The sequence below is a fragment of the Myxine glutinosa genome, chromosome 5 (genome assembly GCF_964187855.1).
Source record: "Myxine glutinosa chromosome 5, kmMyxGlut1.1, whole genome shotgun sequence".
NCBI classification, from domain to species: domain Eukaryota; kingdom Metazoa; phylum Chordata; class Myxini; order Myxiniformes; family Myxinidae; genus Myxine; species Myxine glutinosa.
This window is the reverse complement of record NC_136265.1, coordinates 67,065,298-67,081,114: the sequence shown is the minus strand read 5'-3', so window position 1 is coordinate 67,081,114 and position 15,817 is coordinate 67,065,298. Positions and strand designations below refer to the sequence as shown.

The following is a 15,817-nucleotide window of genomic DNA, read 5'->3' as shown; positions in this document are numbered from 1 at the left end:
TAACTATAATCAAACAATATTGCATGGACGATAAAATAACGAGTTGAAATTTGACAATCTATCTGGGGAAATGGGGGAGAAACACATGGTCGAAGAACGAATGAACGAATAAGAATGAATAAACGAATGAGCACAGATAAGGTAATGTCTTTTTTTGTTGTTTTTTTGAGTTGAGATTTACATAAGGAAGTAGGCTTTGGGGTGGAAAGACTGCGAAAACAGAGAACGAAAGTTATTGGATCACAAACGACAGACCGCTGAGAGAAAAACAAAGCCTCAAGGTTGTACAGTGTACACTGTACAAGGCCTCAAGACGACACGAATTAACACGATTTTCAATACAGGTATGAAAGATTTGCACCGAAAATCTTTGTCGGGACAATATACGTACATACACCATAAAATAAATACAGTTTTAACGAAAATACAAAATGGGAACAATTACTTAACTTCGATTTCGATGGAGAGCGTGTGGAGCTGCGAAAAAACGAACCCTCACCAGCAAGACCGGAAACGGAAGTCCACTGTTCAAGGTACTACAAGAGAATGCTCATTTAGTTCGCCATTACTTTGATTTAAGAACTAAGTCCTATTTTGAAAACGTTATGAAGCCAGTGTTTGGGGTTACAACTTATTGGTATAGACAAGAATTTGCCAAAAGTCACGGTATGATTCATTGGCATGGCCTCTGTTGGCGAGACGACATGGAACCTAGTGCGACACTCACAATAGTCTAGCCGGTGGATTCTACTTCGTAGAAGCTGCTATCCCTGTCGCTGAATGGGCCGATTTGAATTATGCCCTCACAGCGATCCATCCTGCTGGAAGTGACGAATTTGGTGCACCGAGGAAAGACCTCTGGCCCCCACCCGAAGGAACAGCTCCAGCACCGCTGGAAGAGAAAAATCTCCTGAAAAAACTTTTCTCTGAACAACGTTGTGACGCACAGAGTATAAAAGATGACCACATCAAAATCGTCAACAGGACACATTTACATCGATGCTCAGATTATTGCTTGGGGAAGCATTCTGCTCAATCGAACTTGCGAATATGTAGGATGGGTTTCGGTAATAACCGAGGGCCTGCCCTGCCTTCTCATGACAAACCACATGTCGGGACTGATAAGAATAATTGTGTTCGTCTGTCCATGCCTCGAAATCATCCAACCATGGTTCAACATTCCCGATATCATGCTCAAGCTTGGCGAGGGAACGGTGACATTTCTTTGATTTTCACATCTAGTGATCCCAAGAACCCATCACTAAAAGATATAGTCGCCGTTCAAAAATATGTAACCGGATACGCGTGTAAAGGAAATCCTTCAACTGGCGCCGCAGTTGACTTATTACAAGACGTCTTATCAGTAGCTGATACGGGAGATGAGATATCTGCCAAGACGCTGTGCACTAAGCTTCTAATGGATGCAGTACGACGCGATGTATCTTCGGTGGAGACATGTTTTGAGATATCCGGTTTTCCTTTGTATCGATCCAGTCACATTTTCCAGAGCGTTTCTCTATCGGGCTGCCGTCAGCTAAAGAAAAAAGGAAACGTAATTACAAAATCCACTATGATTGACAAGTACCGAGATATACCTAAAGAGGGTGAAAATTGTTCATTGTATGCTTTTTTGTGCAATCAAGGAAAGGTACCTGTCATATCCGGTACATATTTCCATGCTACATGGCCTCTCACAGAAGAATTCTGTCAAGCGCAGCTAATACTACACTGGCCCGGTTGGCAAGACATTATATCTGATGAAGTAGGCTGGGTGTATACGTTCCATCAGTTTTTATCGACAGACGACTGTCCCGCTTCTATTAAAGCCGAGGTCCTTACGCACAGGCAGAGGCATACGAGAAGTGCTGGGGATCAGACGGAGACGGAAATGATCACGCCGACATGATGAACCCAGAAGACGATCATCCGGAAGTTCATCGTGATGCTCTCGATGTTCCGGATTGGATCGATTTGGTGAAGCCTCATGCACACTTTGATGATGGAATAACCGACTTCGATTACGATGATGGTGGACCCGGATACGATGGGGGGTGGGGGGGGGCGTTGCCAAAAAATATTCTGACCTCGGTAAAAATTTTCTCAGTGGTCTAGTCAGCTGCTGTGAGGATGACACTCAGCTGAAATTACCCGATGTGGAATGTGGATCACTGAATGAGGATCAAAGACTGGCATTCAATATCGTGATGGATCGTCTGATGAAATACAAAGCTAGTCCTAGCAACTGTAAGCCGTTGCGATTGAACGTATCCGGCACGGCAGGTTCAGGCAAATCATATCTGATAAAGGTACTCGTAAAAGTTGTCCGAGAAATTTTTCAGGAAAATTCGGCTGCAAAGGTTATCTGCCCGACTGGAAATAGTGCCAACTTGATTGATGGCATGACACTGCATAGCTTTCTAAAAGTGCCGATCAAACACAGGATCAGAAGCGGTGATATGACTGCGCCAACTAGTACTACCGTGGAAATTATTCAGAATAATTGTACAGGTGTCAAGCTGTTGTGCGTAGATGAAAAGTCAATGATTGGCAAAACTACATTGGGTTGGATGGAATTCATGGCTAGCTATGGAAATGATGAGAGAAACGAATGGAATTCTGATTGGTAGTGGGGCGGTATTCCAGCAGTTGTCTTTTTCGGAGACGAAGTTCAACTACCCCCTGTTTGCGATTCACCGGTGTACATGCCTCCTTCTAACAAAAACAAGAGTGACGTAGAAAGTCCTGCAAAGTTGTATGGGGTGATGGTTTGCAGTGAATTTAACGAGGTTGTTGTCTTGGGGCAATCAATCAGACAAGCAGGAGACAAGTCACAACTGAAGTGCTTTATTGTCATTGAGAGAATACAAGACAACTCCACAGCAAGCAAGATGGTGGAGGACGTTCCAATGGGACGAACTAAAACGGAAATATGGGACGGAAAAAATGTTATACATGGCTGATAATGCTGTATTCGTTTTTCCTACCCATGAGCTCGAATGGGTGCACAATAAGCGTCAACTGCAAACCGCCAATCGTGATGTGCCTGTAGCGAAAATCACATCAAATAACACTGGACCACACGCCAGGGTGGCAGAGAGTGACAAGGCCCAAGGTTTACCTCGATTATTGCATCTTTGCAAAGGGGCCAAAGTTTGTCTTACTTCCAATTTGTCTGTTGAGCACGGTCTCTACAACGGAGCTACGGGTCATATTGAGGACATCATTTACGAAAATGGTCGTTCACCAAAAGATGGATTACCAGACGTCGTCATCGTTAATATTCCGAAATATACGGGTCCTCCTTTTTTGGAGGATCATCCAAAGCTCGTGCCGATCGTGTCAATTGAGCGTCGTATTGATTGCAACTGTTGCAAACGTACGCAAATACCTCTGAGACTTGGATGGGCAGCAATTTTTCATCACTGTCAAGGAATTACTGTGGGTGTTGGTGAACCTAACAGATATATCGTTATTCATCCGGGGAGAGCAAAATTCGAAAGTCTCAATCCAGGAGCACTATTCGTCGCATTATCTCGTGCAAAATATGCTGGTGACGATGACACCATTCCGAACTTCGCTTGGAATCCTAACTACTTGTTGAACGACGACCGTATGTGCATCGTTGTTAATACTGCAACAACGTGGGCTAGAGCTGATGAACTGAAACGTATCAAGTCACTCGCTTACTGCACAGCGAAAAAGTACGAGCACTTGAACAGCGTGTTTTTCGACTCGATTCTGCAAAACGCCATGTCACTCGGTCAAAGCCAAAACGAGGAACAATGTTTCGCCTCCATTCTTCATCGCCACACTAACCTATCAGATGTGGCATGAAGGACGACGTTTATGCTTAACCATGACATAAATGTACCCAAGTCTTGGGTACCCAAGCTAATTCGTGAGAAAGTGTCATGTGACTCCTGCTCATTCACCAGGTTACAATCTACACTGTTTCAATTACCTGTTTAAGTCTGCACTTTAACTGTACACTGCTAAATTTCTCGAAAGCGGATAAAGACCTTTGAGTGTTCGCACCAGCATATATGTGTTGTTGAGGATGTTCAAGAGAACTTACAAGTCACTATCAGCGTCAATCGCCTTCTTTTCGCGATAAAAAGCAATGTTCTCACGAAACGTAATTGGAAAGTAAACCACTCTGGACCATTTTCGAAATTTTTCTCTTCTTTAGTGGTAGACCTGAAAAGCCGAATTAGACTTCAATCCCATGCTCCCATGCTCAGTAGGTTTGTCTGATTTCTGATGTTGTCCTGCACCTACCGGTATAAGCGGTTTGCATAAAGAAAGAAAGCTCGGTTTGATTAACGACAGTCACACATTGCCGTTGAAACGGCGCTATCGTCTGGTCTGTCGGCACTGATCTTACTGCAAGCTAACTTCTTCTGGTGGAGGAAGCCGCAGTGCCCAGAGAGAACCAGCCCTGACAGCGACTGAAGTTAGAAGACGACACACATACTGTGAAAACGTATGTTAAGCCCAGTTAAAATTTCTTAAAATAGGCCCTAAGCTAGCACATCGTATAGTTACTTCCTTAAGCTTCTTGTGACATTTATTGTATGTAGGTATTGGGGAGGACTGTCTGCTCTTCTCTTTTACCAAGTCTTACCAGGTACGGTACCTACTACACCTACCTACTACCAACTACCTAACCTGCCATAGTGATGGGTAAAATAGTGGCAAGAGGCTTTGGCTTCGCCGGCTCATTGCGGCTTTGCAGTCGGGTACTAGTAGCCGGCGAAGCCGGTGTTGTCAATGAACACACGTATTATGTTGAAAAAACAGATTATGCTGGATCCCTTGGCTTGAGAATTTCGAAGCTTTGACGCACCAAATCGCTCAATGGTGGCCGCCATCTTGCGGATGCGGAAGTATGCATAACAAATTGAAAAAAGTTCAATAGGAGTTTGTTTCATCCGTCTTTGTTTGATTCACCATCTTATGCACCTCTAATTTGTAATTAAAATACTTTAAGACCAACCTCGGCCCGCACGGGCCTGGTTATCTTCAACGAAAATCGTCACCAAACACCGGGACCAATGAGATTCGAGCATTTGAAAAAATATTTCAAAAACCAAATCACTCAATGGAGGCCGCCATCTTCCGGATGCGGAAGTATGCATAAAAAATTGTGAAAAAGTTCAATAGGAGTTTGTTTCACCTGTCTTTGTTTGATTCACAATCCTATGCACCTCTAATTTGTAATTAAAATACTTTAAGACCAACCTCGTTATCTTCAACAAAAATCGTCACCGGGAAAGACCCCGGGTAGTGTAAAGTGTGTCAATGTCATTTAGAAGGTAGATAGGATGGAAATCTCCTTGCACCATCTACATCCACTCACCTGAGGTAATGACGGTGCTCCACACCATGCCATGGTTTGTTGTTGTTATTTTTCTGTGCAAATGTTTGGAATGTGAGACGCATCATGACGTGAGTGTGACATTGTGCTGATGTTCCATCTCTTCCTCCTTATGAGGATTGATGATGAATTGGTGATGGCAAATTTTGGTCAGAGGGATTGTGGTGATGAATTTGGTATATGGGAGATATGGGGAAGACGTGACGGTAGTGACAAATTTGTAAATGTGTAGGTTTTTGTAAATACGGGGAGGGGCAAGGGGGGGTAGTGTAGGTCACATGTGGGGGGCATACGGTAGGGACGAGCTTTCTCACTTCGCTCTCCGTGCGCACCTCGTTCTGCATTACCTTGTTTGATGTGTACCCTTGCGCCCTGACCCATTACTCACCTGTCTTCTGTTCCCCTGTCTCCCACCCGAGGACTGTGCTCTCTGGGCACTGAGAGGAGCGTGCGGGGAGGTCGCGTCCGTGGACCCGAACTCCCGCAACCAGCATGCTTGCATTGATGCACCACTTATGGACCGCCGTTCTGCGGCCAAGCACCACTTTATGGACCCCACGTTTTGGGGCCTGGCACCTCTGCTGGGGACCGGCCATGGTGGCCAGGTAATCTCACTTGCGGCCCAGGGTAAAGGTGGCACCTATGCCAGACAGGTGGACCACCCTTAGTTGGCCCCTGTGGCCCTAAATAAAAAGTGGACGCGTTGGTGCCCTTTTATTTCCAAATAGGCCGCAAGTAGAGAAAACATCAGGAAGAACATCGGCCCAGCAGAGAAGAGGAAGACCACCACCAGTTGTTTTTTTTGTGTGTGTTATTATGATTAACTGGTGACTGTTGCACCGAATGGTGCATTTGGTGATTGGTGCTTTGGTGTTTATTGGTGCTGGTGCGTCGATGCAATGCATGCTGTTTCCTCCCCATCCAACAGGAATTTCTTTTTGTTTCCCTGAAAGAAAAATCACAGGTCCTGGGTTGTGTTTTGTAAATAGTCAAAATAATGTCACTGTAAATAATGCTCCCCCACCGTTCATGTTTAGTTTGAAGACAATTCCACAATTCGGTTAGCTGTGGGCGTAAATCTGTTAGATAGGGTGCAATGCAGCAGGGGGACATACTTATCTGTGTCTTAAAATTGTCGCACTCAGGGTCAGGTTAATTGTAGAGTGAGTTACACCTACGTGCCACACTAAGCTAAATTTTTATAGGCCCGGGACGTGCCTGAAGGAAGGAGGGTGCAGTGTAACGGATTTGAGAATCCTGTATAATTGTTGTAAATATCACCCTCTGTAAATGTGGTGAATCTGTGTAAGTACCCCCATAATGGTAAAGGTCAAAGGTCGTCCCCATTAGTTAATTCATCGCATACACCTACCAATCTTAGAACCTCTAAATAGTTATTGCCTTATTATGTGTTCCAGTTTAAGACTCTGTTGCCCAGTAATTGACACTCCATTGCACCGAATCAAATAACGATAGCTCCCCTTCAATAATGACATTTCCCAGCCGAACTCTCCCTCTCTGGGTAACGAAGCTTAACAAGCGTGGGGTGCGCGCCCCCTCAACTGGCCTGGCTTTGGGAGCGGCGTTCGCTGTTATGATGAATATGTGCTCCGTGCTCTGTTGGACAGGAAGGGCGGGGTCGTCGGGAAGAGGCAAGCCCAGGGCGCGCCACGAGGGGCAGGGCTGTTCAGCCCCATGCCCAAATAAGGATACAAGCCCGTGGCTCGCCACGAGGGGCGGGCTGTTCAGCCCCATGCCCAAATAAGGTAGCAAGACCGTGGCATTGCCATATAAGGCAACGAAACAGAGCACGGGGGAGGGCGGTACCCAAAGAGAGGGGGGCGTGTCACACCTGCGTTTGAGGTATGAGAGAAGCGTGCGACGATCGCGCAAGGAGAGAACGAGAGGACCGGAGCAGATGACCGAAAGAGCCCGAGGAGTGTCAAGGCAAGAACGAGCCCTGCCGCGTGGAACGACCAAGACACGTGTGCTGCCGCCGCCCTGCTCGCTCCCAGCCCGGAAAGGACCTGCTTGCTGTGCGCCCTGCTCAACCTTCCAGGCTTGTGGTTCTACCTTCCTCTCCCTCCAGCCAATCCACTCTGCAATTCCCCATTCGTGTACGTGAGTTTGTTTTGTGCGTCTTGTCCCTGGGGTTAAGTAAGACTGTATAGTATAAGCTAGTATTTGCACTGTGTCCTTCTGATTCTTCCATTTCCTTGTATATTACTTTGATTGCTTTTCTTCCTTGAGTTGTGTGTAAATAATAATAAATCCCTGTTCTTCCTACTTTGTCTTCTTCTTCACATTCGGTCGCTTTAGAGGTTTCCAAATTGAGTATACGTGGCGCGATTCGGCCGACGCATATGAACCGGGTTTAGCCCCTTCGATAAACGGCTCACGCCGCAGTTCGCTTCGCTCGGCGCAACCAATCTATTACGCTGTGGCCGTGAGCGGGGAGGTGTTTCCTTGCGTACCGGGAGGCGCTGGTATTTAGGTCATAGGACGGTTGGGCCTAATACCCTACCCAGTGCTGACCGGGCGTGACGTCATACCCTCGGGACCACGTCGGTCAGTCATAGACGAGGGGATTAATCCCCCCTCGATAAGGGGGAAAGAGGCCAACGTTGGGTTCCGTAACAATATATATAATATTCCGTAACAATATATTGCGGATCTCACCGTCGGCCCCTTTTCCCCTTACCAAGGGGGGACTAATCCCCTTATCTGTGACTGACCGACGTGAGTCCTGAAGCTGTCCAGCTCCCTCCAGAGAGGCAGGTGAGCAACCTCGTTCGAGACCGCGGACAAGATGTTATTTGCCGAGCGAATTAGCAGCCGCGGCTCGAACCATTAACAAAAACTAGACCGATTCTTATTCGTTGGCCAAATCGTGCCACAGGTATTCAATGATGGAAAAGACAAGGACGAACGGATGTGAAGAAAAGAAGGCAGAGTAAGGAAGAACAGGGATTTATTACCAATATTTACAAGACCAAAGAAACCAAGGAGAAGGAAAATACAAAAATAATGACAGAAGCAGCAGACACAGTGCAATACTAGCTTACCTATACAGTCTTACTTATTCCCTGGGACAACACGGACAAACAGACGACAGTCAGACTTACACGGGGATGATGACCGGAATGGCAGGAGGTGGATGGCTGGACGGATGAGGAGGTGGGACCACAGGGCTGGAAGGTTCAGCTGGACGCAAGAGAATGGCCGGGCCGGGAGTGAGCAGCCGCCGACTCTCCACACTTCCGTTCGCACGGCGGCGTTGCTTCACGGCCGCGGATCGAACCGCCGTTAAAGCTCAACTCCATCCAGCTGCGGTGGATTCAGCTGCGGTGGATTCCTTACTCATCTGCTGTGGGGGCTTCCTCGGTTATCTGCTCCAACTGGACTCACAGCTCCTCCTTAACTAGGACTGGACTCAACTGGGCTCCGGGAGACTGCGGGTGAGAGGCTCCGGGCGACTGGTTATATAACCACGCCCTACCAAGCCATGGCCACACCTTACCAAGCCGTGCCCACCGAGTCCTGGTTGGGCGCAAGGGCTTTCCTGGCTCCACCCTCTGAAGACGAGGTGCGGGCCACGCCCGTAATGTAGCTCCTCCCCCTTCTTCTCCGAGGCTTGACCACGTGCGTAATGGAGTTTGGGGTGAAGAAAACCGCCCAATGCAATGACACTTCGGAGAGAGGATTGGGGGAAACTTAAAAATGGAACTATCTTATGTCATTTGGTGCAATGCAGAGTCAACTAGTGGGAAACAGAGCCTTAAGCTAATACACATAATAAGGAAATAACTATTTAGAAGGGTATATGATTTTCTACGTGCATGCGATGGATTAACTAAGGGGACGACCTTTGACCTTTACACAACGGAGGTATTTACAAGACTCATGACACTATTTACAATTGACAGAGGGTGATATTTACAACAATTATACGATTCTCAAATCCGCAACACTGCACCCTCATCCTCCAGGCAGGGCCCGGGCCTATAAAACTTAACTTAGTGTGGCACGTAGGTGTAATTCCCTCTACAATTAACCTGACCCTGAGTGTGACAGTTTTAAAACACAAATAAGTATGTCCCTCTGCTGCATTGCACCCTGCCTAACAGATTCACGCCCACAGGATAACCGAATTGCGGAATGGTTCTCAAACTAAACATGTACGGTGGGGAGCATTATTTACAAGTGACGCTGATTGTATTTACACTGCAACCCAGGACCTGTGATTTTTCTTTTGGGGGGGGGGGGGGGAGACAGCCTGCGCTGCATCGACGCACCAGCACCAATAAAGAGCACCATAAAGCACCAGTCAGTGCAGTCACCATAGTTATAAATAAAAACAAAACCCTGTTGGTGGTCTTCCTCTTCGGCTCCCTCTGCTGGCCGTTGTTCTTCCTGATGTTGTCATTCTTCTTCTTCTTGTTTTTGCGGGCTATTTGGTGGAAATAAAAAAAATGCACAAAACGTGTCCGTTTTTTATTTATGGCCCACAGGGGCCGACTATGAGTGGTTCACCTGTGGGCTTGGTGCCATCTCACCGGGGGGGGGGGGGGGCCTCCGAGGCCCAATCACTGCAACCAAGGGTTAAATTTCTTGGGAACGCGATGTTGCATCTCGCACCTCAATCGACTATAAAATTTGGACACCCTGGTACTACGATTACCTCCCGCTTGACAAGAGAAAGACAATCATGACAATTTTTTAATTCCGAAAGCCGAGCGCAATTTGCACCCAGCGGGTGTCGAACTTACAACCTTCGGACACCGAGTGTACACGTGGTTTGAATCCCATTCTCCTGACACCAGTTGTTGCGTGACTACCCTTGGTGAACACCACAGGGTAACACGGATGACCAAACGAGCTTAATGCGTTCAGTTAAATGGCGGAGTTAATACATTCATTCACAACAACAGAACCTTCAGAACATTTATAAGGCTTCTCTTCCGTGTGTGTTCTTTGATGCGTTTGTAAATCTGATGAACGAGCAAAATCCTTGCTGCACTCAGGACATTTATAAGGCTTCTCTCCTGTGTGTGTTCTTTGATGTGTTTGTAAATCTGATGAATGAGCAAAACCCTTGCTGCACACAGGACATTTATAAGGCTTCTCTCCTGTGTGAGTTCTTTGATGCGTTTGTAAATGTGATGAACGAGCAAAATCCTTGCTGCACACAGGACATTTGTCAGGCTTCTCTCCTGTGCGAGTTCTTTGATGTGTTTGTAAATGTGATGAATGAGCAAAATCCTTGCTGCACACAGGACATTTATGAGGCTGTACTGGTCTCCTGTGTGTATTCTTTGATGCGTTTGTAACTTTGATGAATGAGTGAAATCCTTGCTGCACACAGGACATTCATAAGGCTTCTCTCCTGTGTGTGTTCTTTGATGTGTTTGTAAATTTGATCAACAAGCAAAATCCTTGCTACACACAGGACATTTATAAGGCTTCTCTCCTGTGTGTGTTCTTTGATGTGTTTGTAAATTTGATCAACAAGCAAAATCCTTGCTGCACACAGGACATTTATGAGGCTGTACTGGTCTCCTGTGTGTATTCTTTGATGTGTTTGTAACTTTGATGAATGAGTGAAATCCTTGCTGCACACAGGACATTCATAAGGCTTCTCTCCTGTGTGTGTTCTTTGATGTCTTTGTAAATACTAGGGCATGCCCGTACTATATCTATATCTAAAATTATATCCCCCCCCCCCTCTATTTACATGAAATGGTTTGGTCCAAAGCGAACGGCTTGCGAGTACGGTGACAATCCCCCCCCCTCTATTTACATGAAATGGTTTGGTCCAAAGCGAACGGCTTGCGGAGTTTGGTAAAGAAATCGCCATAGCATGCACAAACGTGCAGGAAAGCGAAAGAATCGCAAATTAGTTTTAATTAGTTTTAAAACATAGTTTAACGCCAACATAGCGGCAACATAGTTTGCCAACGTGAAATAAATGAATACGCTCTCAAATGTGCCGTCCGAGGCAGAGTCTGTTCGCCACGTTCGGCACACGTGATAGCTCGCTGCTCTCTGATTGGTTGAATCGTTTTTTGGACATAGCTCGGTAACTACTTCTCCGATTAATATGAAACCTTGAAAAGGCACATCCTCGGGTCCCCAGCAATATACCTGGCAAGTTTAAAGTATATCGGACCCGTGGTTGTCGAGAAACAGCGGTCACAGACATACAGAGATTACTGGAATTATAGGTAGACTAGGGCATGCCCGTACTATATCTATATCTAAAATTATATCCCCCCCTCTATTTACATGAAATGGTTTGGTCCATGAAATGTTTTGGTCCATTCGCAACGCCAAAGCGAACGGCGAACGCTTTACATGAAATGGTTTGGTCCATGAAATGTTTTGGTCCATTCGCAACGCCAAAGCGAACGGCGAACGGCTTGCGAGTACAGTGACAATCGCCCCCCCCCCCTCTATTTACATGAAACATGACATGAAATTTGTCCGTTTAATTAGTTTTAAAACATAGTTTAACGCCAACAAATGGCATGCACGTACCCGTACTATCCGTAATGGCGCACGCTCTCACAGGAGCAGAGGAGCTCCGGAAGGTCGTATATCGCAGTTACGATGAATCGCAAATTAGTTTTTATTAGTTTTATTATTAGTTTTAAAACATAGTTTAACGCCAACATAGCGCCAACATAGTTTGCAAACGTGAAATAAATGAATACGCTCTCAAATGTGCCATCCGAGGCAGAGTGTGTTCGCCACGTTCGGCACACGCGATAGCTCGCTGCTCTCTGATTGGTTGAATCGTTTTTTGGACATAGCTCGGTAACTACTTGTCCGATTAATATGAAACCTTGAAAAGGCACATCCTCGGGTCCCCAGCAATATACCTGGCAAGTTTAAAGTATATCGGACCCGTGGTTGTCGAGAAACAGCGGTCACAGACAAACAAACACACAGAGATTACTGGAATTATAGATAGATGATGAACAAGCAAAATCCTTGCTGCACACAGGACATTTATAAGGCTTCTGTCGTGTGTGAGTTCTTTGATGTATTTGTAAATGTGATGAACGAGCAAAATCCTTGCTGCACACAGGACATTTATAAGGCTTCTCTCCTGTGTGTGTTCTTTGATGTGTTTGTAAATGTGATGGATGAGCAAAATCCTTGCTGCACACAGGACATTTATAAGGCTTTTCTCCTGTGTGTGTTCTTTGATGTGTTTGTAAATGTGATGAACGAGCAAAATCCTTGCTGCACACAGGACATTTATAAGGCTTTTCTCCTGTGTGTAACTTTCGATGTGTTTGTAAATCTGATGAACGAGTGAAATCCTTGCTGCACACAGGACATTTATAAGGCTTTTCTCCTGTGTGTGTTCTTTGATGTGTTTGTAAATGTGATGAACGAGCAAAATCCTTGCTGCACACAGGACATTTATAAGGCTTTTCTCCTGTGTGTGTTCTTTGATGTGTTTGTAAATGTGATGAACGAGTGAAATCCTTGCTACACACAGGACATTTATGAGGTTTCTCTCCTGTGTGTTTTACTTGATGACATTTCAATGTTGATAACCAAGACAATTCCTTGCTGCACACATTGCACTTGTATGGCGTCGCCCGTCTGTGTGTTGCTTGACATCTCTTTAAAGCCTTTAATGAGATAAATGTTTTCTTGCAAACAGAACACTTGTACAGCTTCTCGTTCCTTTCAATTTTCTTGAATGTCGAACTACAATTGTTCTTAGTAAATACACTGCTATTGTTGTTGACTTCCTGATAAGAAGTCTGTGTCATGTTCTGATTGAATGAAACTTCACTGTCAAACAATTGCGAACTTGACTTGGAATAAAAAACCAATTTCAATTGATTCTCGGCAAAGACAATTCAAAAAACCATCAATAAATCACAATTGCTGTGAAACATCATCATTTAAAAAAGCACAATGAATAGTACTCCATTACCATTGAAAACTGGCCCTTTGTCTATTCTTTTCTGCCATGAGGCGGAACCGAAAGTAAAGGATCAATGTTTAAGGTCCCGTGACAAGAATGCTTTGAGATTTAGAGGTGGTTTCTATGTAAATGAAGGGTGCTGAACAAAATGGGTGGTAGTTATCCTTTCAGGATTGCTGACTTTTCTGGCTCCGTGCCATAAACCAATATAGCTGTCGCCAGAATATAAATTGGCCCTAACGTACCAGACGTGGTTCATGTGTTTTTTCATACATTTTATAATTAATGGATGTCAGGGAATACATTTTTACCAGAAAATAATATTTATATTTAAAGTAAATGTCCAAATCCCAAGAAGGCTGGCAAAATCCAAGATTGCCACTAAAATCTCTCCCACTCTCCTTTCCTCCTCTGTGGTGGCCCTGAATTTGTGAAGGTGGGGGTACACCATCCTATATTTGGGGGATCTATGGGTCGCTATTACGAGATCATCAACTGTCTCCATGCTTGTTCAACACACAGAACTGAACTGTCTGGGGTATGCAACAACAACAACATGCTGGCTGATGTACGGCTTTGTTGATAGAGTGACAGCAACAAGATTTAAAAAAACCCAACAACAAGCCATTGAATCAGAAATTTACCGCCATGGATGTACCCTCTTTTACACCACCTCATTTAACACGTCAAACTAGTTATTCATGCCCGTAGTTTGTGTCCTTCATGATGTCCTTAAAAACAGTACGTTTCTTGTTTGGAAGGATTTTAAATTTTGTTTGATTGGCAGACGAACAGACAGGCTGAAGTAATTCCTATATAGCAAGTGTGAATGCACGCTCAAGACGAGACTCCATCAAATTTAGAGCCAACACACTCCCAAGCTGCACGTTCATATTCCGATTAGTGTTGAACGATATTCAAAATATGAAATTAAAAGGAAAGTATGTTGTTCCTCAAACACAGACTGACAGTGACATTTGTCAGACAGATTGAGTGAACCAATTGTGTCACCCCACTTTCCGCTACGCACGCAAGACAAAAGGAAACGTCCCAATAAGCCGAGGATATCTTCATTGAATGATCTTATGACAGGGGTCATGCTTTATTTTATTTTTTAAGCGTGACCCCTGTCACACGTTCATATTCCGATTAGTGTTGAACGATATTCAAAATATGAAATTAAAAGGAAAGTATGTCGTTCCTCAAACACAGACTGACAGTGACATTTGTCAGACAGATTGAGTGAACCAATTGTGTCACCCCACTTTCCGCTACGCACGCAAGACAAAAGGAAACATCCCAATAAGCCGAGGATGTCTTCATTGAATGATCTTATGAAAGGGGTCATGCTTAATTTTTTTTTTTTTGAGGTCTGCCGGGCCACACCTGAAAATTTGACCCATCGGTACCATCTCTGGTGGCAAAGCCTCACTGTTTTTTTCATAGTTTAGGGCCTAGAGATGATGAATTGAGGTGATAGCAGTGTGAAATTGGCAGCTTTATGGTAGTTATCACCTCTCAAACATCACCCTACCGCTATAATTTGAAGCCCAAAATTTGGGGGTAGGGGAAACTAAAATGACTGTAGTTTCGCTCTGGGTGGGTCAATCTTAACAATATACCACTCATAATGTCCGTCTATGTACCCTCTATGTTAATCAAGAAGATATATGCAAAATATTTCATTATGTAGGTCACCAGAGGTCAAAAGGTCACCAATTTTAGGGGTTGCCCAAAATTGACCATCGGGCAAGTCATGTTGCTAGAATAAAGTAACAAATCACCCAATGGTGATTTAAACACTTGGAATGCATATTTTAGAGGTCTTCAGATGATTCTAAGGGGGACATTATTGAGTTGCTTTTGCAAAATTTTATTTCAGAGCAATTCATTTTGAACCATTTCTTGTAAATACCTAAAATCCAGGGTTTCGGGGGTAGGGGAAACCATAATGACTGTAGTTTTTGAGTGGATTGACCAAAATTGAAAATCTAATAGTCAAATTGGATGTCTATGTGCGCTGTATCATAATGACACTAGATGATGCAAAATTATTTAAATGTGCAGGTCATCAGAGGACAAAAGGTCACAAATTTTCGATGCTGCCAAAATCGTCTTTAGCACAACTTATTCTACTAAAACAAAGCAGTAAAAATGAACAAAAAGTAATATCAACTTCCAGAAATTCTATTTTTGATGTCTTTAGGTAATGTTGAGGGCTTGGAAAGTAACCTGAGTATTTTGAGTTCTCAATCTTCATCATCATCATCATCATCATCGCAATCTGATTCAATATCAACTGTCATCTCCAGTTCATCCTCCTCATTTCGCTGGTTTTCGCAAGTTTGTAATTTACACATCGGCGTACATTTCAACCCATTGTCTATGCAGCCACACTCTCCCTTTTTGCAAAGTCGTTTGCACTGGCAGGCCATCATTTCCAACACAGCTTCAGTTTTCCTATTTTGTTAGTTTTCCTTGTTATAGAGCCA

At 44.5% G+C, this 15,817-nt stretch overlaps 1 protein-coding gene across 1 annotated transcript in view; it reads right to left on the bottom strand.

Moving 5' to 3' along the window:
- The window catches only part of LOC144892114 (uncharacterized), a 141,183-nt gene that overhangs the window by 40,577 nt on the left and 84,789 nt on the right, over positions 1-15,817 (bottom strand). The window contains exon 4 of the mRNA XM_078777330.1: positions 12,444-12,842. Within this exon, the coding sequence (XP_078633456.1) occupies positions 12,444-12,842 (399 nt within the window). The remainder of the gene's footprint in view (positions 1-12,443; positions 12,843-15,817) is intronic.